This window comes from Chelonoidis abingdonii, chromosome 19, assembly GCF_003597395.2.
Source record: "Chelonoidis abingdonii isolate Lonesome George chromosome 19, CheloAbing_2.0, whole genome shotgun sequence".
NCBI lineage: Eukaryota > Metazoa > Chordata > Testudines > Testudinidae > Chelonoidis > Chelonoidis abingdonii.
The window spans coordinates 42,456,616-42,484,111 of record NC_133787.1 but is presented as its reverse complement, the minus strand read 5'-3'; the positions used below and the strand labels follow the sequence as shown (position 1 = coordinate 42,484,111).

At 46.5% G+C, this 27,496-nt stretch overlaps 1 protein-coding gene across 4 annotated transcripts in view; it reads right to left on the bottom strand.

Moving 5' to 3' along the window:
- ZFHX3 (zinc finger homeobox 3) overlaps positions 1–27,496 on the bottom strand; it is a 263,648-nt gene that overhangs the window by 29,623 nt on the left and 206,529 nt on the right. For 3 of the 4 annotated variants that reach the window (XM_075073615.1, XM_032780945.2, XM_032780946.2), the window contains 4 exons: positions 25,346–25,479; positions 24,921–25,121; positions 15,184–15,286; positions 7,648–13,083 (listed from right to left, as the gene is read on the bottom strand). In XM_075073615.1, the coding sequence (XP_074929716.1) occupies positions 7,648–13,083; positions 15,184–15,286; positions 24,921–25,121; positions 25,346–25,479 (5,874 nt within the window). Of the gene's footprint in view, positions 1–3,081; positions 3,150–7,647; positions 13,084–15,183; positions 15,287–24,920; positions 25,122–25,345; positions 25,480–27,496 lie in introns of those variants that run through there. The other variant, XM_032780947.2, reaches the window with a different exon arrangement.

The following is a 27,496-nucleotide window of genomic DNA, read 5'->3' as shown; positions in this document are numbered from 1 at the left end:
TCCTTCAGCCAAAGGCCTCAAGAGTAGAAGGGAAAGTGCCTGTGCCAAGCAAAGTCATTGTGAACATCAGAAATGATCAACCTCATTAAACTCTCTCTAGATTCGGGAGAGCTGGGCATGGCTATTGCAAAGAACTGAACAGACGGAGTCTCTAAACTCTTTTGTCCTTATTGGGTAAAAATTCATGGATCCATAAACCTCTAATGCTGCCTCTGTCTTTCCAGTATGGGAGGCTTTGGGCATACAGCCTTGATGTAGTTCCAAAGTTTATGTGGTATTTAGATATTCCCTTAAGGCAAGAACCTAGTATTCTGGGTGGAAGTAAATGCACCCTAATGTATACTCACAAAGGAGATGGATTAATAGTGGAACTTGAAGCTGGCTAGTTTTCCCAGCAGAAGGGATAGCCAGTAACAATATAGTCTCCAGGGCTATGAATCTTTACTCTACAGTTGTTAATAGCTAGGGCAAAAGGAGTGCTGCTGAAAGGGTTTGAAGCATCAGTCCTGTCCATTGCCATTGGCACACAAGTTCCTGAAAAGAAAGAGTCTCCTGATGCCTTTAAGGGGAAATAAAAACAAACACTCATTTTCTCATAGGCAGGGGCCATGTTTTCAGGGATCCCACAGCTGTGGGATTTGCTGAAGCATCCAGCCTTTCTGCAGCACAAATCTGCAGGATCTAACCATTCATTTAGGGAAATTCCTGCCTTATAGTTGCAAACTGCTCACAGGTGAACTGAGTGCAAACTGATGCAGAATCAGGAAATACTGCAGACAGCCAAAAACAGCCCCGACTAAGCTGTGCCTCTTAGGAGAGAGTGCTCAGGAGGTGAAAGGTCACCTTTGTACTTCCCAAAGCCTGAGCTGGGTCAGGGCAAGAGGGGCAGCATAAGGCCATTCCTGGCAGGAGAGATCCAGCTGCCTCTAGCTCCTTTATACCACAGCAGCAGCATAAGGGCCAGAATACCTGGGGCAAGGAGCTCTCAGTGAGGTGCAAAATGCCCCATTTATCTTGGTGTGATGTGGATTCCGAAAACTAATTATAATAATTAAAATGCTAGTATCGTTAACTATCTAGGGGCATGCCTACACTGCAGTAACACCCACAGGTGGTCTGGATCAGATGCCTTGGGCTTGCGGGGCTTGGGCTATGGGGCTATAAGACTGCAGGAAGATGTTTGCACTGGGGCTGCAGCCTGAGTTCTGGGTGCTGCAAGATGGAAGGGTGCAGGAGCCTGGGCTCCAGCCCAAGCCTGAGGGGGGTAGGGGAGAGGGTGTCGATCTAAGATAGGCAACTTCAGTTATGAGCATAGCATAGCTGAAGTCGACGTATCTTAGATCGACTTACCACCCGTCCTCACGGCGCGGGATCGATGGCCGCTGCTCCCCCGTCAACTCCACTTCCATCTTTTGTCCTGGTGGAGTTCCGGAGTCAGCGGGGAGCGCGTTTGGGGATTGATGTATCGCGTCTAGACAAGACGCAATACATTGATCCCCGATAGATCGATCACTACCCGCCAATCCGGCAGGTAGTGTATACATACTCCAAGTAGCAGCTGATTGCTTTTAATGGCCAGAGTATGTAGCCTCATCTCTGCAGGATACTGATGGGGCTTTGGGAGAAACAGAGATAGTGATATAGCCCAAAGTGAAAATCTGATACAACACTGGTTAGAAATTTGGGCTGAGGCTTAAGACAGACCAATGCAGTATAAAGTCGGTTGGCCAACAGGGTCTGCCGTTCCGAGAACACTGAGACCTTCAGCACGAAGTGATAGAGGAAGAAAGATCCCATGAACTAAAAGCCCCTCTCTGAGTATGGATAAGATGAAATTCACAGTACAAGAACCAGTAAAACCCCTGAATGCGACAGCCCGTAAGAGCCGGTAAAATGGTTTCATCAGGGGACTGGTAAATACCGTGCTCCCTTTCACAGGGACATGATAAGCCAGGGGTCTCAAACTCAAATGACCACATCACTGACACACACCCCTTGCTGCCTCTGGCCCCGTCCCCACTGTACCCCTTCCATTAGGCCTCACCTCTTCCCACCCCTTCCCTGCCCCATTCCAACCTCTTCCGCGAAATCCCCACCCCAATACTGCCCCAGGGGGTGCAGAAAGGGTGCAGGGTGTGGGAGGGGCTCAGGGTAGGGAGTTGAGGTGCAGGAGGTGTGCAGAGTGCAGCAGGGGGCTCAGGGCAGGGAGTTAGTGTGCGGGGTGCAAGAGGGTGAGGGGTGCAGGGTACAGCAGGTGACTCAGGGAGTTGAGGTGCAGGAGGGGTGGAGATGCAGCAGGAGGCTCAGGGCAGGGAGTTGGTGTGTGGAGTGCAAGAGGGTGAGGGGTGTGGCATGGGGTCAGGGTGCAGCAGGTGGCTCAGGGCAGGGAGTGCAGGAGGGGTGTGGCAGGGGGCTCAGGGCAGGGATTTGGGTGCTGGTGGGGTGTGGGATGCGGCAGGCAGCTCAGGGCAGGGAGTTGGGTGCAGAAGGGGTGCGAGCTCCAGCCTGGCGCCACTTACCTAGAATGGCTCTGGGGTGGCAGCAGCACACACCAGGGCCAGGGTCCTGTCCTGGCCCCATGCTGCTCCGTTCCAGGGAGCAGCTGGAACCGTGTCCCTGCAGCCCCTGGGGGTGGGGATGGGGGCTCAGGGTTCTGTGCATCTGCTGCTCTTGCTGCTCCTCTAGGTACCTCCCACGAAGCTCCCATTGGTGGCAGTTCCCTGTTCCTGGCCAATGGGAGCTGCGGGGGCAGTGCCTGGAAGGAGGCAATGCAGGAGCCCTCTGCCTCCTTCCCCCTCACTCCCGGATGGAAGGGGCATGCTGCCAGCTGCTTCAGAGAGCAGCACGAGGCTCGCAGCACCACAGGGGGCAATCCCGTGGGTAGGCGGGGGGGAGGATTTGCGGGAAGCTTGGCGGGCCACACACAAGAGCCCCGCAGGCCGCATGTTTGAGACCCCTGTGATAAGCACAAACAGTGATGGAGCAGACCTTCGCCATGGCTGAGAATTGCTTTGCCGCTGTCAGAGAGTGGAAAAAGTCTGGTAACCAGGCAGGAAACAAAGCCATAGCTTCTAGCATAAACTTCTAATGAAGGGTTTTCTGGACTCCAGCAGCGCTGCCCTAATTTCTTCAGCTGAAGACATCCTGCCCTAGAAATTCAGAAGGTATGCTGTCAGGTGAACACCCTGCTGTTTGGATGGGATAAAGGATCTTGACTTGAGGGAGGTGGAGCGGATGATCTTTGGAGAGAGCCAGAACCAGCTGTGCTATATCTGGTGTGGCATAACTAAGGTCACACTAGCTTTGTCTTGTCAAATCTTCCTGACTCTTGTGCATTGAGGATCCCTGTCGGCTCTCAAACAGAATTTTAGACACTCTTGTTCTGACTTGCAGCAAACTAGTTCATGATAAGCTCATCCTGCATATATTCGAAGAGCCACTGAGATCCAGAGAAACTACTCATGCTGAGTCGTGGTTGTTGGCTAAAATAGTGTTTAAGGGTCCTTCATTGTGAATGCATCATTCTTATGGTTTTCTTCCTGACACAAACTCCCTGTCTGTTCAGGTAATCTATCACAGCCATAGTATCTGAGAGAACCTGCACTGAATTTTCTTTGATCCATGGGAAATGGGACCTGATAGCCAATCTGGTGACTTAAATCTCTAGCAAATTTGTATGGGACTGAACTCCTCAGGTCTCCATGACAATGAAGACTCAAAGCTCCTAGGTGTACCCCTCAACTCAGACTGCAATTATTAGCTAATGAACGAGAGCAGAGAAAGGTATCGACATTAAGACATTCTCTGGTAGCACCCATCACAGAAGACAGCCTATGCCCTGTTGAGAGTAAACGAAGAAGGAGCAAGTCTCCTCCAAGACATGAATTACCCTGCGCTAAAACTGGGAGCTTGTAAGCCAGTCTTCCAGGTATGGATGTACCTGTTAGATCAGACACCAGATGGATCTGTCAAAACCAAGCATTTAAGGAATGCCCTCAGGACAGCTGCCAGCCTGAAAGGGCATGCCCTGCACTGGTAGTGTTTTCTGGCCATCATAAACCTGAAGCATGTCCTGTGCCTTTACCTTCTTCAGATGTGGAAGTAGCACCTTGAAGGCTGAGGGTGAAGAGAAGGGGTTATGCTTCCCAAAGATGCTATGCATTATTTGATTTTCCTTAAATATTGGTTTAATTCATGGAGGTCCAGGATAGGACACAGGCCAGCATTTCTTTTAAGAATAATAAACTTTTCCTGCACTGTGCTTTAGCATCACACTTTTATGGTTCTTGTTATCATGAGGATTAAGACCTCTTCTCACAATAGTTTCTTCTGAGAAAGTACCCTGAAAAGGGAAGGTGGTTATATTTTGGAATGGCTTTGAACCGAAGGGAGAATGCTTCATTCAATGATCTCTAGGGTCCAACAATTAAAGAAACGGCTTTCTGTGCTTGGGATTAACAGTTCCTAAAGAGAGGAGTACAACAGGAAGCTGGGCAAGGGTCTAAATCTCTAAGAACTGGTGTTGAGTCCTCCAGCACATGCTTGCTTAGCTACAGCAGGACCAGCCATTGGGTCCCCAGGAGTAGATGCCATTAAGTAGCTGAGGCTGAAACAACAACTAAGGATGTTTGCAGAATAATTCAAATCTTTTCCTTGGGAACTATAGAATATAGCACATAGGTGTATAAAATCTAACTTTCTAGAAACTGAGTCAACAGAGGCAGGGTGTTTCAGACTTCTTTGGCTGGTTTCAACAGATCTTCATTAATAGGCTAGAAAGTTCTCTCTTTCTTCCTTGGAATTCCAAGAATCCACACAAATTCTGTGAATTCTTGAACTTGGCAGCTGCAGGAAGCTCCAGAGCTACTGCCATTCTGCCCATTTTGCCCCTGAAAGGCCTAGGCATCATGCAGAGGAGAGGAGGAAGTAGTTAAGACAGTCTCATCCAGGGCTCTAAAGGCTCTCCCACCAGTTCCTCTTCCTCCTCTGAGGTAGAGTGAGGCATAAATACTGCAAGGGATGCAGAAAGAGCAGGCTACAGGATCCAGACAGGAGCCTTAGCCTTATCTGGAAGAAGAGACTTCCTGGGGAAAGGAGACTCTGATCTCTTATCATCGCTCTCCAATACAAGAGATGGAGGATCACAGGCCTCAAAAGCTCTCTCTCTCTACCCATATTGAGGAAATTCTAGGTAAAACTTTGGAGCTATCCAAGATCCCTTCTGGTGCTCCCCTGAGGTGTACCTGCAGCAGAATGTTAAAGAACCTGCTTTTCTCGATTTCAAGACTTCTGTGGGACTGAGTTGAGATCTGGCAGGAACTGTGGACTCTGATGGCACTGGCTTAGTCTAGAACTGGGGCTCCTGTTGAGGACTTCTCCATATGGTGCCAGGCAAAAGACAGTTTTGGAGAGAGCGTGACAAATCAGCAACCATTTGACACATCCTAAGAAGAGCAGTCACATGCAGCACTTAGGACAGGTCCAAGTCCTCCAACATGTCCTCCTCCAGCATCTTCAAAGAATGGTCTCTCTTGTTCCTTTGGCCATGCCAGTCTAATGAGTGTTCTCAGGCAGAGGAGATGGCCATTCTGAAGAGGCCCTATTCTGAAACCCCAATAGTCCAGGGAAACCACACTGTGCTCCAGCTAGACTCAATAGTAGGGTCTTTGCTAGAGCACTTTTTCTTACTATGTGGCTTCCTCAAACCACTTGCACTGTAGAAGGTGCTCTACCTAGCTCCATTCAAAGAACTGCTGTAATAATTGGGGCCTAAGAGGCCTCTCTCATTTGTGAGCCTAACTGTTGGAAAGCGGGTGGAAATGTATGAAATGGTTCTAGTCACCCGTAACAAGAAACGTGGATGGGAAAAGGTAACAAAAGTGCAACTCAGCCTGTTACAGAAGACTTTTTATAAACATCAGTAAGAGTGTGTGTGTGTGGGGGGGAAGACAGTTTAAATAAATAGGCTTTACCGATATCACTCAAGGACTGACACTGGTACAAGTTTGCTGGGTCTCAGGAGTGCCCAAGACTGTGTGCCATGGCTGTGTTGCTCAGTGAGACTGCAAATATGAATCAACACCAAAGACAAGTTACATTTTCAAATCTTTGGTGTTGTTGGTCTGTCCCCTCGTGTGTGTTTGTCTTGTTTTGTCTTCTAAGAAATGGGATTGGACTGTAACTGCAACAATAACCACAGCTTAAAACCATCTCAACTAAGTTATCTTTTCCCCAAAATGGACTGTTATTACCATCTCTAAAACCATCTATGAGACTGTCGAACAGAAGGCGCTTCCTTTTAAAAAACTTTCTTCAGCTAGAGGGAACGGGAACAAGAGATGTTGTTAAAATGAAAGCCTTACTTATTTCCATTTCATATGCTTTAAACCCCTCCCCCTTCTTTTCTATATCTTTAATAAAAAGTTAAAGATTTTTAATGGTGTGTTTGCCAAGCAAACAAGCATCCTGAGCTCTCTCTATTCCAAACCCTGGAGCTTGTTTAAAACTGTTTAATGCTGGACCATTTCAGGGTCATGTTAACACCTTGTTAGAGGAGGTGTCCCAGACTCATGCACTATATCAGAGAGTAGCTTCTGGACCTGAATCTCATAGTCCTTTTGGGTCCTGTAACAGCTATGGCAATTTCCTGCAATATCTTTGGGAAATCTTACAGTATTAAGCTGATGTCTCATTGTGGGCCAGGGACTGTATGTAGTTCCATGGAGGAGGGAGACAACAGGCCTCCAGGAACTAAGAACAGGTGTGTGTATGGGGTGTTATCTGGCAAATTCACTCCTGCTGTAACACCTCCAGAGAGCTACCATGTCCTGGGGAGGCTCACATACACTAGTTCAAACTGCATTCACCAGGTGCCAACAGACAAAGAAAGGACTTCTGGAAAAATGGCCTGAGTTTAAACTGACTCTGGGCCTTTTTTCCATGACTGCTCCAGCTGGTGAAGGAAGAGAAACGGAGGGTTCACTGGGGAGGATGGAGTATTCATAGCCTCTGTCTATGGAAAGTAGGCCATAAGGGAATTGTGTTTCCCTTTTACTGCTAACTATTGTTCAAAAAGAATCAGTGGCTGCATGGATAGGCATGTAGGTGCTATTGTAAGGCACTCTGAAGGCTGTCATATAAAAACCACCAGATTTTCCATTACCATTTCTACAGTGCAGTTTGTGTTGTCAATACAAACATCTGCAATATACTGAAAATTTTGGAGCAGTACCAAATTGAATTTAATGTAAAAAGAAACAACACAAGGGATATTGTATTGACTATATTATTCCTTTTTATATTTAATTCAATAAAAGGTTCAATTTTCATGTTACTTGAAGGTGCTGGAGAATTTACAGGATGTGTCAAAGCAAGCAGAGGTCCTTGCCCCACAGTACACAGGGCCTTGCTCACCAGATATGGAGACACACACAGCGAGTTAGCAAGTCTCTTGCCTTGCTAGAGAACGTGGATTAAGGAACTAGAGGTAAAATAACTACTCTTTATAGCCCGCCAAGTAACATCATAGAACAGAGGACTCATGAACCTGATTTCAGACATTGCCAGGGAAATATCCACTTGTGCTGAAGATGCAATACTAGGGAAAATGTCACATTTGAGCAGAGAGATGATGGTTCCAGAACCCACCTGTGTTGGATGGAGTGAAGCCTGGCAAGGATGGGCTGTTGAGGCCTGGGAGCAAGACTGGAGGGATGCCCTGTAGTGCTGGGTACGCAGTAGGAAGGTTAAGAGCTTGTAGAGGGGCATTATCAAACATGCCCTGCTGTTGAGCTGCCAGACCAAGAACCTCATTGGCTTTTTTGATCCGGTCCAACTCCTGCTGAGCCATCAACTGACGTACAGTAGCTGGGTCAAAGTACTCCTTCTCCTTATCCAACTGGCTTCCAATGGTGTCTTTAACTTTGGAGATATGCTGTTGAGAGAAGATATGGTCACGTACAGACAGCCGAGCACTGTACTTGATGCCACACAAAGTGCACTCTGTTTTGGGTCCCTCATAACTTGTTTGGTTTATACCAAAATGCTTGGCCATGCTTAGCTTGGACTTCTTCTCCTTTGCCCTAGCATTCTGGAACCAGACCTGAACAACTCTCTTTGGCAGTCCAATGTCATTACCTAGGACCTCACACTCCAGCATGGTAGGCGTCCTGTAGTCGTTAAAGCATGACTTTAGAACTTTTAGCTGGAGATTAGTCATCTGAGTGCGAAAGCGTTTCTGCCCTGGCCGATCCCCACTGTCTCCAGATTTGCCTGCTGAACCACTGGCACCAGGGCTGGGTGAGCAGGGGTCTGCAAGGCTGGAGGTTTCACTATAGTCCACAGTACCTTCATTGTCATACTCTTTACTATAAAAGCTGGGAGCTGGGCTGACAAGGCCAGAAGACAATCGATCTTCATACTCAGACATTGCTATCATGGCAGCCTTTGTCAGGCCCTCACTAGGTCCTGATGTTGATTTGAGTTCAGTTACAATCCCTGTTGCACTATCGTTGTCTGCATTGCCTTCATCTCCTGTTGTAGTGTCTGTGATTGCAGTGTTGACAGAAGAGCAGTCATCATTGTCCAACTTTGTTTGGTCAAAACTCAGATTAACCGAGGATATGGAAGGGCTTTCAAAGTCTTCTATTCCTTCCACTTTAATGGAGGACGGACTAAGCAGAGTTCGAGGCGAGAGCTCCATAGTTTTGCTTGCTGGTGAGAGAGGAATACCCTGACCATCACTACTGGTTGGTGGCAAGTGGGAAAAGCTTGCTCCATCAAAAATGTCCCCCTTCATTTGGAGTCCTCCATCACAATCCAAGAGCATAGCAGACAGAGTCAAGTTGTACCCTGCTCTCTTAGCCTCATGCCAATGACGGGATCGGATATGAGCTTCCAGAGCTGTCTTTGCTTTAAAGAGAGCTCTGCAGAAAGGACACCGTCTATGGGCTTGGGCAGGCCCCACAGCTCTAAACTGCCCTTTCCTTTCCCGTGCTCGAGTGTTCTGAAACCAAACCTGCACAACACGTTTCTTCAAGCCCACCTCATGCGCAATGTGATCCAACATCTTCCGTGTTGGGTTAGAGTCAAGCAGGTACTTCTGGTACAGAATTTCCAGCTGTTCTGGGGTAATTGTTGTCCTTAGACGCTTATCTCTCTGAGGTTCTTCTCCACCAGTCCCACTGTCATTTTCCCCAGGGCTTGCACTGGCCTTTTCCTCCAGCTTTCTCTTCAGAGTGTTCATTGTAGATGTTGGGATTGAGGGTGAAGTGGCTGTGCTTGCTGGAATCTGAGGTAGAGTTCCAGATAGCAGCTGGCTTGCAAGTAGTGGATTACTGGGGTCAAAAAGCATGAAAGGCATATCTAGTGTCCTGTCCAGAAACTGTGGATGGATAAACTGGTTTTGTGCACTCAAAAAATGAAGCTGCTGATGCTCCTGCCAATGCTCAAAGGAGGGAAATGCCAGTTTGCATTGCTCACACTGGTACGGGATTAATTGAGGAGGTAGGTTTGCCAGTTGTTGAGGGGTGGATGTATGAAGGGGCTTGAGGGAAAGATGTGAGAGTTGAGATGGACTTGGGCTTGATTGTGGCAAAGGACACTGGGATGGCTGTGCCTGTGGTGGAGGCTGTTGTTGTAATGAGGATGGGGAGGATAATGGTGAAATCTTTTGGTGTGCTGAACTTGTCTTCTGTTCTCCTTGGTCCTGCTGCTGCTGCTGCTGCTGAGGCTCTTGCTTTGGTTGCACTTGCTTATCTTGAGTTTGGTTTTGCTGTGTACTCAGAGGTTCAGATTGCTTTGGTTTCTCATCTGTAGCTTCTATTTTAGAACTATACATGGAGGAGTCATCTGCATCAGCTGTGAGCTGCACGAAGGCTGAAGAGGTTGCATTAGCTGAAGATGTGGGGGTGCTGTAAGCTTGAGAGGGCATTGGTGTGCTGCAGGAAGAACTGGTTGGCGTCAACAGCTCCATTGCATCCATAGAGTCTTCATTCTGGCTATCGTCCTGTCCATCCTCATCCTCATCCTTATAACAAAGCTTTTTCTGGTGTTTGATAAGATCAAAAATGCGCTGAAAGACTAGACTACATTTTTTGCACTGGTAGTTTAAGTTGCTCGTTCGAATGTACCTATCATTTGTAAGCTCCCGCCGTTCCCCATCTTTGCCTTCTCCTTGGTTCTCATAGTTTTTCCTAGCTTTCTGACGGGCGTTCTGGAACCACACCACTATAACACGTGTAGGGAGGTTCAGCAAATTAGAAAGTTGTTCAAATTCATCATCCTTTGGATAAGCATTAGCATCAAAAAAGTCCTGCAGGACTCTGAGCTGGTAATCAGTAAACCGTGTCCTGGAGGACCTCTTGCTTCCCCAGTATTCGTGCTTTTGAGGTTCTGGAGAGGGAGGCCGTGAGTCTATCTTCAGTTCTTCCAGGCTGGTAATTGGAGGATTGCTGAAGTTGTATGGGGAATCCTTGTTGCGCTGGCGTTCTTTAAACAGAGTGTTTCTAAACCAGTGTTTTATCACTTTCTGTGGCAGTCCAGACTTGTCTGCCATCTCTTTGATCTGTTCCTCACTGGGAGAGTTGTTAATATCAAAATACTGCCGAAGAACTCTGAGCTGGTCGTCTGTGATCCGAGTACGTGGCCTCTTGTTCTGCTGTTGCTGTAGAAGGCTAGGGTTGAGTTGATGTTGATACAGCTGAGCCAGGTCTGCAGGTAGAGGGTCTACAGGACCAAGCTGAGGTGGTAACTGGGCAGGTAATGTTTGTAGTGGCATAGTTTGCATCATAAGTGGTGAAAAGATGGGCAGCTCCATTGGCATAGAGAGCTGGGTCAGCGGCACAGATGGCTGAGTTGGTGCGATTGTAGGCGAAGTAATAGGTGGAGCAGAAGTAGGAATGGCAGGAGTGGAAGCTGGCTGAGGAGGTGCTGTGGGGAGTGGAGGTGGAGGAGGAGGTGGAGGCGGTGGTGGATCTGGAGTCTGAGGTCTCAGTGGATACAGTTTATCATAGTGCTCTCTGTACTGCTTGGCAAACCTCTCCAGCTGCTTAAAGGGGAAGTAGTGTTGGTGAACGTGCTCTTGGTGACTCTTTAGAATCAGGATGTTTGAGAAAAACTTGCCACATGTGTCACATTCAAGCTTTTCCAAGTTCTCACCCTGCTCTGTCTTCCCACTTTTCTTTTGCACCTTCTGCTTGTTCTCATTGTACTGAATAACCAGCTCAAAGCCAAAGTTTTCTAGCAAGGCTTTTGTGGCATTGCCTCTTGCATCAGATGCGATACGTGGAGGAAGTAGGGAGGGTTCTGAACTATTGCCTGGGGCAAAGTCTTTCTTGTCTTTGGGCTTTAGGTTGTCAGGCAGAGACTCCTTAGACAATGAACTGTTGTCTCCCCTCTCTGCATTTTCCCTTTCCCTCTGGGTGTCTTTTTCCTTCTCCTTAATAACTGATTTGTTTTTTTTCTCTTGATGCTGGCTCTGTTGTATATGGACAGAGTGAGACTGTGACAAAGATAGTTGACCTTGCTGCTGTTGTAATATCTGTGTGTGGCTCTGCTGTGGGAGCTGAACTTGAGCCTTTAAATCTTCCAGCAAATTTGGACCAGTACCAGATAGTGTCAGAGCACCACTGGTCACAGGCAAGCTAACTTCTGGATTGAGCTGGAACTCGGCACTGGGGATGTAAAATGGAAACAGAAGATGCTGCTGTTGCTGAAGCTGGAGCAGGGTCTCTGTGGTCATGGGGAAGTGTGGTAAGAGAGCAGGGTTGAACAGCTGAGACTGCAGGAGGGCAGCTTGCTGCTGCAGCTCTTGCTGTAGGTGGGCCTGGACCTGGGCTTGTGCCTGTGCTAAGGTTTGAGCTTGTTGCTGTTGCTGCTGCCTGGATGCAATCATATCTGCCAGTTTCTTCCGGTTGACATCCTTAGGCTCAGAAGGAGAGGCGATGTTCGTGCTAATGGGGTTACTCGACGGGGGAATTCCCACACTCTCACTGGATCCCTGGCTGAGTAAACTAGGGACTGTAGCTGTGCTAGCATTGCTGGTGTTGGTGGTTGTGAAGGTATTAGAGCTGCTAGTACTCACGGGACTTGGCGTGGATGAACCCAGAGAGATACTGCTACTGCTGCTATTACCAGTTCCATTGCTATTGCCACTGCCACTAGCTGCCTCCAGCTTGGCAGCTCGAGCCTTGGTCTGGTGTAGGACAGACCTCATGTGGATCTCCAGTGTAGAACTCTGGCTGTAGGCCACATTGCAAGTGTTGCACTTAAAAGGTTTGTTGTCTGGACTGCTGGTAGGTTCAGGTTGCCCAGTAGCAGACTCCTGAAGGGCTCTTTTCAATTTATGCAGATGAGAAACTGAATTGTAATGGACCAAAAGAATGTTCTTTTGTGTGAAAGATTCTTTGCAGACTGTGCACTTGTATGGGCGAGATGGATCGAGAAACTTCTCCATGGTGAAATTAGGACCTTTCCTGAAAGGTAGAGCCCTCTTAGGTTCCAAGTCTTCTTGTACTGACCCAGAATCACTGCCAGTAGGACTCTGTTTATCTTCTAGGTCACTCTCTTCCTCTTTATCATCTTCAACAATGATAGTATGGTCGTCAGCCAGCGAAGGATCACCCATAGCTAGGAGGTCTCCATTGACCAAAAGCCCACTGTAAAGCTGCTGAATGTCTGCTTCACTCAACTCCAGATGACTCGTCTCCAGGTGCTTCTTCAGAGCTTGGAAGGTTCGGAAACTGCGTTGGCAAAGACAACACATAGTAGCTGCTCTGATTACATGGTACTGAGAATGAAGCTGCAGCTTCTCAATGGTTTTGAAGGCCAGGCTGCACTGGTTGCAACGGTACTTGTAGACATGGCGATCGGACACTGGCAGTTGGGGCCGTTTAGCATGAACTTCATTGAAATGCGTCTGAAGGGCCGATGAGGTTTTGAACACCTGGCTGCACCCCTTCTTCCAGCAAAGAAAGCCAGAGTCCTCTCTGGTGGTGCTCTGATCGGCAGGAACAAGTCTGGACTCTCCACTGTGCTCTACGCTCTCAGATGACAGAACGCTTTTTCCGGAGTCCTCAGAGGTCTCTGAAAACAGAACCGGAACAAAAAGGGTGAAGTGATGCAAGGAAGATACAGTTTAGACAAGGCTTGTCTCTGTCACTCATTTACAACTTAAATAAAAATATAAATCATTCATTTCTTAATTTGGATCCAATCCAGTACTTCCTTCCCCCTGGCCACAGAGGCATTTTCCTTCACCTCTACTTCTGCTGAGGTTGTTACTTCTCACCAAGTATTTTGTTAGCCCCCCCCATGCCCTCCGCTGCCCAAGATTACAACAGCCTATGACGTAGCTCAAGGTCCTCTCATAAAACACACCTTCCCCTTCTGTAAGCAGGCTAACGCCGCCATAAGAGTGTGTGGCCATCCCTCTCCATCAGTCTTGGAAGGAGGCCATGGCCCCTCGCTACATGCCAGCACATTATCCTTAGTGCAGAAGGACAGACATTTCCCCTAATATTCAGCCTAAGTTTTCATTTTCTTAACTTCACCTCATTATCCATGTTATGCCCCATTACACAACCCTAAATAATTCTTCTTTCACCTGGACTTTTACAACCATTGACTATCCATGGACTGTACACATCTCCCACATGATGTTGTTCAAACAAGCTGGGCATATTCACCCCGCTTAATTCCTTCTTAAATTAAACCCCGCGGTCCCATAACTATCTTTGTTACTTTTCCTTGCTGTCCCAGCTTGTCAAAGTCTTGCTGATAATGATGTACCAAGAACTGAATGTAATATTAAGGTTCAGGTCCACTAACACTGCAAAGAAAGAGTGAAATTCAGCCCCTAATGGTCTGTACTCCGCTGAAGGCTGCTATGCCCCAGGAGAACTCCGCCTTTTGGGGAAGGGAAAGCAGCTGTTCCACTGCAACCTTTCCTCCAGGTTCTACCCAAGAGAACAGAGCAGTTCTGGTAAGGGAGAGACATTCTTATTGGTGGAGGCTGAGGAGGGGATTTAAGGAACCAGCACATCTCCAGCAGCCCAAGCCATGCTACTGGTGTCCTCTCTGGAACGGTGCTGTTCACATGCAGGCCCTGTGGCAGAAAGGAGGTGGTGGTTGTCTTAATCCCAAACTACCTTATAGATCTCTCCTACTATGGTCCCTGCACCAGGCTTGCACTGATAGAATCTGGCCCAGAGACTATCGCCTCCCCATCTGGAGACTAGGGACCTCCCTATGCACCCAAAAGTGTAGTGTCTTTTTTTTGCCACCATATCACACTACAGAGTCAGGACTAAATAGCTGGCCACCGTTACTGGTAGGCACAACTTTACAACATTATATGGTAATAAAAAAGGCCAATGTAATTTTGAGCTGCCTTGCTAACGTGCCTCAACTGTGGTGCTACCTCAGTGAAATTAGCTGCTTCCTGGGCTGTATATAAGACGGTGAGCAAAAGGTGAAAAGTTTTAAATCTCACTACCAATTCTCTGAGTCACCCAGTCTCAGAATTTCTCATGTCTGAAAAGATATTTTAGTTCTTGTTTTAATACAACATCCTTTCCAAAAATTACTGGTTCTGGTTCTCTGTTCTGATGGAGAAGGATTTGAAACAAGTCTGGGGATCATTCTAAGCTACTTTTGGTCTACGCCAGTTTGGGGATCATCTGGGCACTGGACCTGCCCATGGCATAAATTGGAACAGCCTCAAGATTGCTCTATTGTGCACGGCTGTCAGTGATCCCAGGTGCTGTTCTGACAGTAGGGGATCAGCCATGGGCAGAGACACTCCAGTCACATGCTTTTTTCCCTGACCATGGAGCCAACGCTAGTAGGAATGTTGAGGTAGGAGCAGCTCTGGTGGCTCATCATCACTCTGAAGATTTCCTTGGAGCAGAAAAAATCAGCTCCAACATGCCCATGAATCAGGGCCTCAGACACAATGTTTATAAAATCAGTTCATTTCTGACCTAAGCAAACGTGTCCATCTGGAAATCCTGTTAGATCTCCTGCTGTCTGCAGTTGTCTTTGAAATGAATGATCTGAGGAGAAACTGCATGGGCAAGGGATAGCAATGAGGCCTTTTTCTCTCAGTGCATGGGAAACAAGAACAGTAAGCTGCCACAATTCAAAGCAGGATTATTTTTTTCAGGTAAGAGTTAAGTAACTGACCAGCCTGCTTCCCTGGCTCCTCTGCATTGGTGTTTCCATCTCTGTCTGGAGTGGCTGCTGGGAGAAACATACTGCTGGGCATCATCACTTCAGGTGTTGTCACCTGAGGAAGGAGGGATGGTGGGAAAAATGGGAGAGAGGAGAAATAAAAACAAAAATGTTTTTAAAATCTTTAAATAAGCAAAATTAGACATCAGCAGAGGTGTCACTTTGCTTAGCTCATTGAAGACTCCTGTTTATTAAACAAAGCTCACATCAGTCAAAAGTGTTTCTACAGTTACATTCTGGACATAATTAGCAGTGCACACTCAAAGAATAATCCTATTAATATTTTTCCTTTATGTAGAGTTCAGACTTTGATCACTGACAATGTTTTGTCATGGGCTGTGAAACTTTTTGTGCAACCAATTAGGTAGCTAAGTTGAAAGGCCCACCTTAAGCTGCTGAAAACATAATAAGACCCTAATTAAATCATACCTGTAAAGTACACTGTAATCTTGAACTAGGGAGCACTACAGCACTATTTTCAAAGTGTACTGATGCATAAAAAGGAGGGGCACGAGAAAGAAGAGTACAAATAAAGAGAGGTGACAAGAGAAAGGATGAATAAAGAAAGATTGAAAAGAGACAGCAAATGTCTGAAACACAAAACTTTTGTAATCCCTTCCATGTTCTGACTGTTGGAAAGAAAACAAGTGTTTACTCTGGCTCGCTTCAAAATTGTGTTTGCAATCAGTTGTGCTCTCACCAGCCCAAGACCCAGAGCCATGATTTTTACAAGAAACTAGTGATTCCGGATAGCTCAATTTTTAGAAGCCCGATTTGAGACACTTCCAAAGAAGCTTGGGTTTCAGGCTCTGCTTCTTCGTAAGATCAAGCCCCCATAACATAACTGAAGTTGGGCATCCAAAATCACTAGTTACTTTTGACAGTCTTGACCAAAAGGCCTAGTGCTTTGCCCAGTGCTTAACATCAGGCATGCAGCAACAAAACCCTACGTACTTCTGAGCGCCACACACTTAGCAACTTAAAGGCTCCTCTTCAACAGTGCTCCCCAACACAGCAGCTCAGGAAACCATTCAAGACCATTGTTCCCACTAGTGTTATCTCATAACACGGCCACATACAGGAGCTCACCCCATAAACAAGTGCTTGATGTCAGTTCTGCTGCTTTGATTGTCTGTGAGCATCCTCTGACCTAGATGCTAAAAGGAACATCCTTACCGTGCCCTGAGTTCTTAGTGATTGAGGGAGTAGCAAACCCAAACGGACTCACAGTGCTGTGCTCTGACAGTGCCCTTTTCCAGTCACTGACTGCTGGGAGAACATGGCATGCTGCAGCCAGTGCTAACCTGTCACAGTCTCTAGTGAAGCTACAAAAGGGTCCCCTTCAGGCCAGGCAGAGGAATGGACTGATCCTTGGATTTCATGGCAGAACAAATCATGCGATTACTTTCATACAATACAGCTACCTACCTTCTTCTAAGCAAACTTAAGTCAAAGGCCACAAGGTGCATGCGGGATAACTAATGAAATACTAGCTAAAAGTCTGTGACTAAGGTATAGCTGAAATACTGTGAACTCTAAATAGGACATGTCGTCTTCCTCACCGGCACTGATGTAAACCCTACACAGCATGTGTAGGGAAAGAAGGTCTGATCCAGCAATGCTCAGGTTCGTGGGGAGCAGGAGCACGTACATGGACAGCCTCACACGATGATCTGATTGTGAGAGATCTCGGCTGTCAGACAGCAGAGGGAAGGGATGCTGTGACTGCTCTGGCTACTCACAGAGCTGTGCAAGATGAGCAGTGCTTCATTTGTAATGAAAGAGGGACTGGAACTCAAGTGATTTTTTTGCTTTGGTAACTGATACAGCAAGCCCAGAGGTGCCGGGGCTCTGAATGGCCAAGCCTTGCAGTTCTGGGACTCGGTCCTGGCACAAATTGAGCACTGAAGGTGAGTGATACAGACACAGCATGTGTGTTTTACAGAAGTCTGCACCCTATAAAGGCAGCTGCCACTGATGAAGCACTAGGAAAGGGGTGGAGAATGCCAAACTCATTCCATCTTTTATTCCAAAGCAGAACATTTCTGAAGGCTGTGGCTGGTGAGTCCAGAGGGAATGCAAGAAGTGAAAGGTCACCGATTAATTCATAGTAACCAGACTCAGAGGAGGGGGAATGAGGTGGGAAGCAGAGGAGGAAAGACAGAAAGAAAGCAATGTCCCTCTCAGTTTTATCAGCAGGGAAAGTGCTTTCCCAGGATCTTTAGGAATTATCAAAAATAAATAACAAGAAATTTAAAAAACCCCAACAGAGTAGAAAAAATAAAATTATCTAACACTTCAGTAGCACATCATTACAGAAAACGGTGGGCTTTTTATACACATTACAGTAAGGCAGTCATCTCCACTAACAGACTCAGTACAACGGATCAGTAATTGTTTTCATACACTTTAATTAGAAAAACTCAGATGGCTATGAATAATAATGGAAAAGAGAGACTTTTGCACTTGAAAGGTTGAAGTCAATCAAGTGTGAATGACGGCAAAAAGGAAAAAAAAAAAAAAGACGCCAATTCATCAGGGCTCTGTTGTCTCGCCATGTCTTTAATCATAATTCCTGATTGGGATTCAAGAAGGCAGTAAGCAGAGTTTCTTTGTCTGCCTTCACCTTCTGTCAATTAACTCACCCCGAAATATAATCATCAGCCTCACATGCTCCTCTGCATCTTAATCTGGGCCTCGAAACCAGTAAATCCTGCCCCTCTATGTGCTTAAGTAATTACCTTTACCTACCTGCATCTCCACAGCCTCAGTTCTCCCCACTTCTCCCTCTTTCCTCCCCCACACCCAGAAAGGAAATTGCTACAGGAAATTGCTACAGGAAATTGTTAGAAGGCAGAAAATTCCTAGAGGGAACTGAGACAAAGGCAGAAGGGCAGGAAGTGAGAAATTGTGTGTGTCTGTGGATTCAGGACACCAGCAGGCTCTCCCAGGAAGCTGTGCAAGGGAGCCACTGGCAAGTGAAACCCTGAATGCAAAGCTCCATGCTTGGCTCATTGCCTGATCTCCCCACCTCTCAGTTATTTGCCAGCTCAGCTCAGCTGCCCTCTTTGCTGCAACCATCTTCCTGGTGGGTGCCTTCCCACCCCACGCCCCGTGTGTCTCCCGGAGGACGTTGCCTCACCATTCATCAAACAGATCACTTGGCATACAGGCTGGGTCTCAAGCCCCCAACTTCATCTGTTTTCTTTCCACACAGGAGGCAGGGACTATGGCTTCCTGTGCGTGCAGAGAGGGCCTGGCGCACACTGGTGATTTCACAATACAAAAAAATAATCAGTGTATAAGGTGAAAAGGACGGCACTGAATCCTGGCTGCCAATCACAGATAACCAGGTAAATGATATTATTTTATACTGTTTATGGTTCTGTCTGTATTTAAATGGTGAAACTGTCATGAGTGGAAGGGCTGTGGAGGGTTGAGTCTTGTAGGGGAAGTTCACTTATGTGCTGTTTCATGTGCTCAGAGGTGGTCACCTCCCATTCAGCTGGTCCAGCAATAGCTGGGAACTAACCTATCTCCAGTCTTCCAGACTCCTAAAAGCTTGTATTTCCTCATTCAAGTTTCTCTAGTGCTTCCACAACACCAACATCATATGCACCAATATGAAGGTATTAAAACAACCCTAAGATATGTATACAACCGCAATGCATCACTGTGTCCGCTTGCTGGTGTAACTCTAGACTTAGTAATTCTATGTACTGGGGCAACACCGAGGAGCCCCAGCGGTGACCCCCATGGTGCTAGGAGCTGTACAAACACAGAACAAGGAGATGGTCCCTGCCCCCAAAGAGCTCACAATCTCCCTCTATCACTTCCCTGTTGTTTCTTAGCCACACTCATTGTACCATGTTCAAATCAGATTGTCATCCCCTTGGGGTTAGTGTCACATTTTTCTATCTGGGCTCAAAGTCACCTGCATGTTTCAACTCTAGAAAATAATTATCTAGTTCACTTTTGGAATTTCTAACTTGCCCATCCCCACAATATGTAGGCATGTGTCCTAGGGGACCATACGCTAGCACTTCCTGGCTCTCTTGTAAGTCAGTCTTCTAGACAATGTTATCGTGCAGGCTATGAATGGTATCACCTACACAGGAAATGTGTACCCAATACTATCAGACCTTAGTATGTTTCCTTCCTATCCTCGCAATGTCTCTCATGCAGTTTCCTGCTACCCCAAGATGAAATTGGCTAGTGAGTATTTATGCGAGGGATGAAAGCGGTCCCTGGTCTTTGCAGATGCTGAGGGCCACTTCTCCAGCTGAAGCCAGTGGAAGCTATAGGTGCCCAGCTTCTCTGGAAAGCAGGCTCTGGTATGTGTACCCAGTACCCCAAATAAGTGGCCAGTTTGGAAAAATTTGGTCCAATTGCTCAGTGTTACAAAAAGAGCAGAAATTGAACACAGATTTCCTCTCTCCTTGTCCTGTTTGCCTCCCTTAAGACTGTCCTCTCTCACAGAGACTAAGCTCAAATGATAATCCTCAAGAGAAAATGAGCTTGCTGCTGTTTTTGAAAAGGACTCCGTAAGCTGCTTCCTCAGAGGAGACAGTCCAAAATGGCTGAGAGAAGGACGATCCTTCGGTGTGGAAATCCTGCTGAAATTGGGCCACACCCACACTCTTCAAGTGACAGCACTGGAGAGCCTGTTGTAAGAGCCGAATGTAACAGTTCAGGGGGTGGAAAAGGGGCTCGGTACAAACTCCACTCTGCCAGCAATGCTGTGCTCAGTAAGTGGCTGTTCGTCCCTGTTCTCACATTCCCCTCCTCCCACTTCCACACACCATACCCTTTTCTAAGGCTCAGCAAAGCTTATAGCTGGGGTTTTCAGAAGACACTGCTTCACTGAGGCCTGAGCTGTGGTGGTTAGGATTCTCGCTGTCTCATGGTAACACATCCGTACGGAGGTTCCCATCTTGGCCAGTCTCTCCTCTATTCTGACCCTACGTATGTAACATGGGTCTTGGACACATCAAAGCCACGTACCCACCTTTGGACAATGATAAGAGATCAATATTCTATACATTAGCTCTGCCTTCTCTCAGTGGCTGCCTCTGCCTGTCTGGGATGCAGGGCCAATCCCATGGAAGTTCTAGGTAGCTCTTCATGAGCACCCTCAACATGGCCAAAATAATTTAGATTTAAAAATAACCTCTCTAGCAAGGGTCTGTGGAAATACTTTAATATCCCCTCTGTCCATGCAGGGGGGAAATGCACATGCAATGCAAGGTCCCCGACCCAGACAAAGGAGGGAATTTCCATTACAAAGAGAGAAAGGGAGCTGGAGTGAAAAGCTTCATTAGACTCAGAAAGGCAAAGTGATGGCAGTATACCAAGGTCACTTCTAATTTAGACCATCTAATTGGCAAACATGGCTCCAAATGGCTATCATCTCACAGGGCTCAGAATTAATGAAGCCCAATTATTTTCATTACCTTCATCCGAGATGGAGAATGAGACAGAATGAGAAAGAAGGGGGAGTGAGGGGGCGAGAGGGAGGGAGAGAGAAAAACTGACTGACAGCAGAAGGCAGAGAGCAGTAAGAGGAGACAATAGAAAAGGAGAAAAGAATATAAAAATAGTGAGAGAGGAGAGAGGATGGCAGATACAGGAAAGAATTACTTTGGGAGCAAGAGAGAAAAGAAAAAGATGAAAAGAGAGCTGGCGACAGGGAACAATGGAAGGAAACCTTAAACACGGGACAAGAAAAATGACAACAGAATTCAATGGAGGCGAGAGGGATCTAGGGAAAGATAAAGGAAGCTGAGAGAGAGGCAGGAGAATTCCCCATTACTGGAGGCTGCCTGGGAAGCAGTCTGTTCTTCTATTTCGAGCCCATCAGTCTTGTCAATTGACTATGGAAGTGAACTGCACTTCACCCTCATTAAGGAGCTCTTGGCCAAAGCGGTACAGGTCCAGGACTAGTGAAGTGGCTGTTGTGTGGAAAGACAACTAGACTAGTTTACAGCAGATGAAATGCCACAGAAAACAAATTTTAAACACATTTATTCACCAGCGTAATCAAGTGGCAGCAGTAGAAGACTGGTGCAGACGGACTGGGGCTGCATGGAATGTTTCCTTCAGCTGTTAGGTTCTCTTGGGAGCTTCACTTACTGTATAAAAACCCTCTAGATTATGTCCTCCCCATCCGTTAGATGCTGGGGTTGTTGCACACATGCCTTTGAGCTCCGGGACTTCTACATACCAATCATACACGTTTCTCTTGCCCCCCGCCCGCACTGATGGACTAGCAGAGTGTCTTGAGAGGATCAGTTCTCAGAAAGGAGGGCTAGTGCTCTGGCTGTTCCCAGCAGGACAGTCACCCAGACTGCTTGTTGATATGAAAGGGATAGGGACAAGAAACACACAGATATGAGATGCAGAGCATAAGCAAGCAGCTGTTACTATGGCAACAGACATATTAGACACTGCAGGTTCCTGAAAGGCGTCTGATAAGGTATTATTAACTTGAGCCTCCTTCAAATACTGAACGCAAAGACATCGTGTCAAAAGCAACCCGGCTCCCACTTATTGGGCTGCAATTCACTTATAGTGCATGAACTGGGTCTCGGTGCCTTCAGATTGAGACAGGAATCTTGGCTGGAATGAGCAAAATTAGGAATTTACGGTGTTCCTGTGTCCATCACAAATGGTTGTTTATTTTTTTTTAAAAAACATGTTTGCCATTTAAAGCAAAAGGAAAATATCTGCCTGGCCCCCGTCTGCTTTATTCAAAGCACGTAGACCATCCCCCTTCCCCAGGTGTTATTTCCCCAGCACCACAGAGAAAAGCAGCCCAGGTTTCATGGACATGAACAAAGAAACAAGTCATGGGACAGGGCTCACAGGAGACTCCCATCCTTTCTGATCTCAGCAGAAGGCTGGAGCACTCCAGGTGCCCTGGGCGGGGGTTGTTCAATCACTGGGTGAGTGAGGTCTTGATCACACACAGAAGGTGCACCAATCTAACTAAACTGCTTGCAGACTAAATGGTCTGAAGAATTCTGTATATCGATTTAAATAAGGCATTCTTAACCATGACAGAGTGCCCACCCAAGGGGTGGTACCAATTTAACCACATCAGTATTTAAACCAGTTTAGGTAAACCGGTACAACTGCAGGTGTAGACCAGGCCTCATAAATTGACCCCATTTCTCTAGGCAAGAACAATGGAGAGCACTCTTGGCACACTGGGGACTCCCACTTGTATGGCAGAAGTTCTGCTGCTACTCACTGCTCTCAAATTTCTTCTCTTCATGATAGAGACAAAATATTTTCATCTTGTGTTTGACTCTAAGCTGCCTTAGAATCTCAGTTCTTTGGGACAGTCCTTGAATATAAATGTATACAATGCCTCAGCTCGATCAGGCTCTCTCCTTGTTTGGGGCCTCTGAGGGTGTGTCAACACTGCAATTAGACACCCATGCCAACTGACTCAGGCTTGCAGGGCTCAGGCTACAGGGCTGGTTAATTGCGGTGTAGGAGTTTGGGCTCAGGCTCGAGCCTGAGCACTGGGACTGTAAGAAGGGGGAGGGTCCTAGAGATTGAGCCTGAGTGTCTACACTGCAATTAAACAGCTCCTCAGCCCAAGCCCCACGAGTCTGAGTCAGCTGGCACAGGCCAGCTGCAGGTTTTAATTGCAGTGTAGACATATCTTGAGTGCTATAAATGTTAGCTAACTAACATTCTCTTTCCAAAGCCCTCGGGTATTTTTGTATTGTTTATTATTATTTTCACTGAGGACAGAAGTACCCGAATTTGGCATTTACTTGGGGGCGGGGGGAGGGCAGTAATGGGACCTGTCAACACTGTTAGATGTTGATGTGTTCCAAGATCATGGTTCTCACATTGTGGTGCATAGGTCTCTCCCAGATGTTCCTGGACCAACACTGATTGCCAGGCACAGCATCCCTTCTGGCATTTAATGAACCATTCTCCAGTGTAGAACAGAGCATTCCTTCAGCCCACCAGGAGTCAGGCATGGCAGAGGGAGGGGGATATGGCAGCAGACTTGGAAGGATGAGAAAGTGGGGGAAAAGCAGCAGAGGGAAGGAGAAATCTGACAAGCAAGGAGGAAGGAGAGAAAAAGACAGAAATCAAAGGGGAAAGAGGAAGACTGGTGCTGGATCAAGATCATGTGTTTCCATAAACAATGCCACCTAAGAAGAAACATGGACCACTGGACATTTTTTCTTGTGCCCTGATACACCTGGATTGGAATACTGGAAAGACAGGTGTGCCCACAAGATTATTTTTATTTAGTTGTATGGTTGCAATGCTTAGAAGCCAAATTGTGCTAGGTGCTCCACAGAGATATCGTAAAAGCAAGTGCCCGATCAGCCAGTCCATGACCGAGAGAATGTCGCTCATACAAAAAGCCTGTTCAGAATGACAGCTTGAGCACCACAATGTTAGAAATGTAATAAAAAGGACATTTCTCATCATGTACTGTAATGCTAATTTCCTTCTCAAATCAACTGGAGACAAACAGAATGCTGGATAAAGGCTTCCATCAGAGAGAGTGTTAGAACAGGACTCCCATGTTTGACACCTACAGCAATGCTGTAGAAGGGGAAAAAAAGTATGACAGAAACATCTTGGTACTGAACCAGATTTAACTGATCTCTCAAGTTTTGCTACACTTGCAGAGAACCTGCACTGGTGAAGACAGTCACAGCTGCACAAAGGTACAACCCACCGTGGAGAAACAATTACAAAAATTGATCTATTTCTAACTACATGTTTCCATGGAAATATTTGATATTATTTAGAAAATCTCCTCCATTTCAACAGCCTAAAGAACTTTCCACTTCAGAGAAGTTTAACTGACCATCCTTAAAGTTCAATTTAAAATGAAGCATTTCAAAACATTTTGACAGTGACATTTTAAACAAGGAATTGACAGGATTTTACAGCCACACATTATCCATCTCACATGGGCCAACTACACAATATCCACATGGTTGTTATAGTTGCCTTGAAAAAAGTGATCTGTTAGTTATAAAAAGTTACGTTATCTCTGACTGACTGATTTGTCATTGAAGGAACAGATCCTACTACTCCCATTATGATGAGCATCGATCACTGACTGAAGTGTACAGCGTGAATTACACTGAGGCATTGCATCCCATGCCAGCCGCACCCTTGCCTCAAGAATGATAAAATTGCCAAAGACAGTAAACCTATTGCTTCTCCCAATTATGTTTTAAACAGAAAGCTAGTTCCTGATTTCCTGTAAACCATCACTTTAACAACCCCGGCTGTCCAGTTTCATGAGAGAGTTAACATGGCAGCACTTGTTCGCTTCTTCACTGGAGGCAACGCAGTCACACGAACTGCTGCCTCTCCCACAAGCCTCCACCTAAGACTTGACTTTTGCAGTGACTTTAAAGGGTTGAGAGAGAGCATGTTTACCGAATATTCTTCTCAGTATCTCCACATGGTAACTCTTTCTCCTGATTGTGACGACCATCACGATACCCAAACATGGGGATGAGAAGAATCAAAGCAAGAGAAATTCTTGTAGGATCAAGGAGTGGGATCTTGGAGCAGCAGGTTACATCAAAACGAGCCAGTGCCCATGGGCACAGGGAAGGCCCTTTCATTTATGCGAAGACAACTTCACTCTTGCTGGGAAGGCAGAAGGTGCACTTTGGCTCCCAGACACTTACCGTCATGATGAGTTTTTCAACACAGTCAGGTGACACACTGTGCAGGTGTGTGAGGTGCAGCTGCAGATGAATCTTGTTGTTGAGCATGTCCTGGCAGAGCGGGCAGCGGAGCATGGGCTGCACTGAGTGCTGGGTCATGGCATGTACCCGAAGCCGGTTCACATCGGTGTTACTGTATTTGCAGTATGGACACTGATACATCTATAGAGAGATGAAACAAACATGCTGACTGAATCACGATTGACACAATCACTGCTTATATTTCCTCCTTCTTTACAGCTTGACTGTAATAATCTTGTGCCTTTGTCCTACCACTCAATCACCATCTTTTCATCCACTTTATCTCTAAACACCTGGGAAGTCAATTAACAGCCTCCAGATTTTTATGGCTTTCCAGGAAGTAATGCTGGGCTCCTGTGCCTCACCTGCTCTGATTTGGTCTCCTCTGAAGTTTTTGACCATTTAGAGGAGAGGTGTGACTCAGAGCTGCTGGGAAATGACATGCGTTTGGAGGATGCAGGAGACTCTGTCAGCTCCTTGTCTGCCTGGCTGGCTGGCGCTGCAAAGACAAATGAGATTTGCATTAGGACATCCCCATCAGGCCAGCTGTAAAGGGGTTCATGCTGGACGAAAAGATCAGTAATTCCATCTGTGCTGTTGTATTTTCTTGAAACAAACAGTCTAAGGATTTGAAGAGGAGGAAAATCTGGGCCAAGTGGCATCTTACTAAACATGCTAGGGAGAAAGTACGAGTTTCTCTCTTGTTATCTGGCATTCCTGGCACTAAGAAATAAGGAAATGTGAGAGATCCCTACAGCTACAAGCAGAAAAGCACAACCACTCACTCAGACTCCCTGGGTCAGTTTAAAATCTAGTAGATGCAAGAGAGTCTTCTCCTGTGTTTACATGTGAGATTGGACCACTTTGCCATATGTCAGTGCTTGAGTGTCAGGATTCCCACTCCTTCCAGGAAGAGTTGGCTATACAGGGGACAATGCAGGATGAGATTCCTACCCCGACTGCAAAAAGGTTCATACACAGCATGCTAAGCATTGTGAGGCATCCATTCATTAAAGCCAGCCCAGGGCAGTGGTAGGTGCAATACAGAAGATTCACATCTGGGTCCTACTCACTCTCACTTTCCTAGACTGGCAGCAGCTGGGAGTTCAGAGTGTGGAATGCACTCAGCATTTGGGCAGAGGGCATGGCTGGTCTTACCCTCCACCAAGCAGTCCCACTGAAATCCCCAGGAAGTCTGGGTGACAGAGCCTGGCCTATGACCAGTGGTGGGACTGGCTCCGATACGGACACCAAGAATGGCTGTTTAGATGTAAACCTTAAACATGTTAATACAAAGCAATGGTATTCAAATTCAAATGTATACAGAAAAGCAACAGAATCAGAGCTCAATGCAGAAAATATTCCAGGAAATTGACACTGTTCCCAGAATGCACATCCTATGACGTATAAACCCTGTATCTTGGTAACTTGGAGTAAGTTAGTTTTTAGGACATCTATTATTTAAAAACTAGAAAGACAAGGATATTACACACAGCCCCCGCCCACCCCCGGAACACACATTCATAACAGTACTATAATCTGTCTTGAATCGACTTCAAACCCATTTCACCTTTAATGGGAGTTATTCATTTTCACTTGAAAGATAATACATGACAGCTGGATATTTAACATGATAGACTGGCTGCCGATTAACCAGGTGCTGTAACGTTCTTAGACTGGTTCCCCCATAGCCTGTTCCCAATCTCTTATTCACACTGTGAACCTGATGCTGTGGAACCAACCACACCTCACTTCAGAAGCTGCAGTCAGTGCACAGCTCAGATATGTCATTCACAAGCCCGAAACCCTTTCAAAGCTACCAAGGTGGGATTTATTCCAAAATGTGCCTTAAAATCGGAAATCTAATTCACCCATTTTACAATCTCCCAGCACTAAGCATTCATAAAATAAACAGAGTGCAAAACCAGTTCCAGGAAAAGGGAGTCAGACAGACACTATGAATGGACATAAAAGGACCTGTGTCATTCTCACGGAGAGAGGATTTGATGAATGTTAGTGCTCCTGAATGTGTCCAAGTGATATAGTGGCGAGAGCCAGGACAGACAGGGCCGGTGCAAGGATATTTTGCGCCCTAGGCTAAACTTCCATCTTGCGCTCCCCCCCCATCATATACATTATACACAATACATGGTCACAGAATAACATGTTATAATTTAGAATTTATGTTTCTGCGCTTTAAGTTTAGCAAATTTAGAAACAAATCCCTCCAAATCAATGCTGTGAGAAATGTCATGTTCTAGTGACAAGGTAGATAGCCCAACAAGTCTTTGTTGCAACATTGATGTTCGCATGTATGTTTTTATCAACTTGAGCTTCGAGAAGCTTCGCTCACCACTGGCCACAGAAACTGGCAGAGTCAAGAGGATGCGAAGAGCACTAACTGTGTTAGCCACACTATCTGTCAGCTGGGGGTCAGGGCTGTGGGGAGGAGGGGATCATGGGGTTTCCAGCTCAGAGGGACTGGGCTCGGAGCTGAGGGTCAGGGCTGTGGGGGG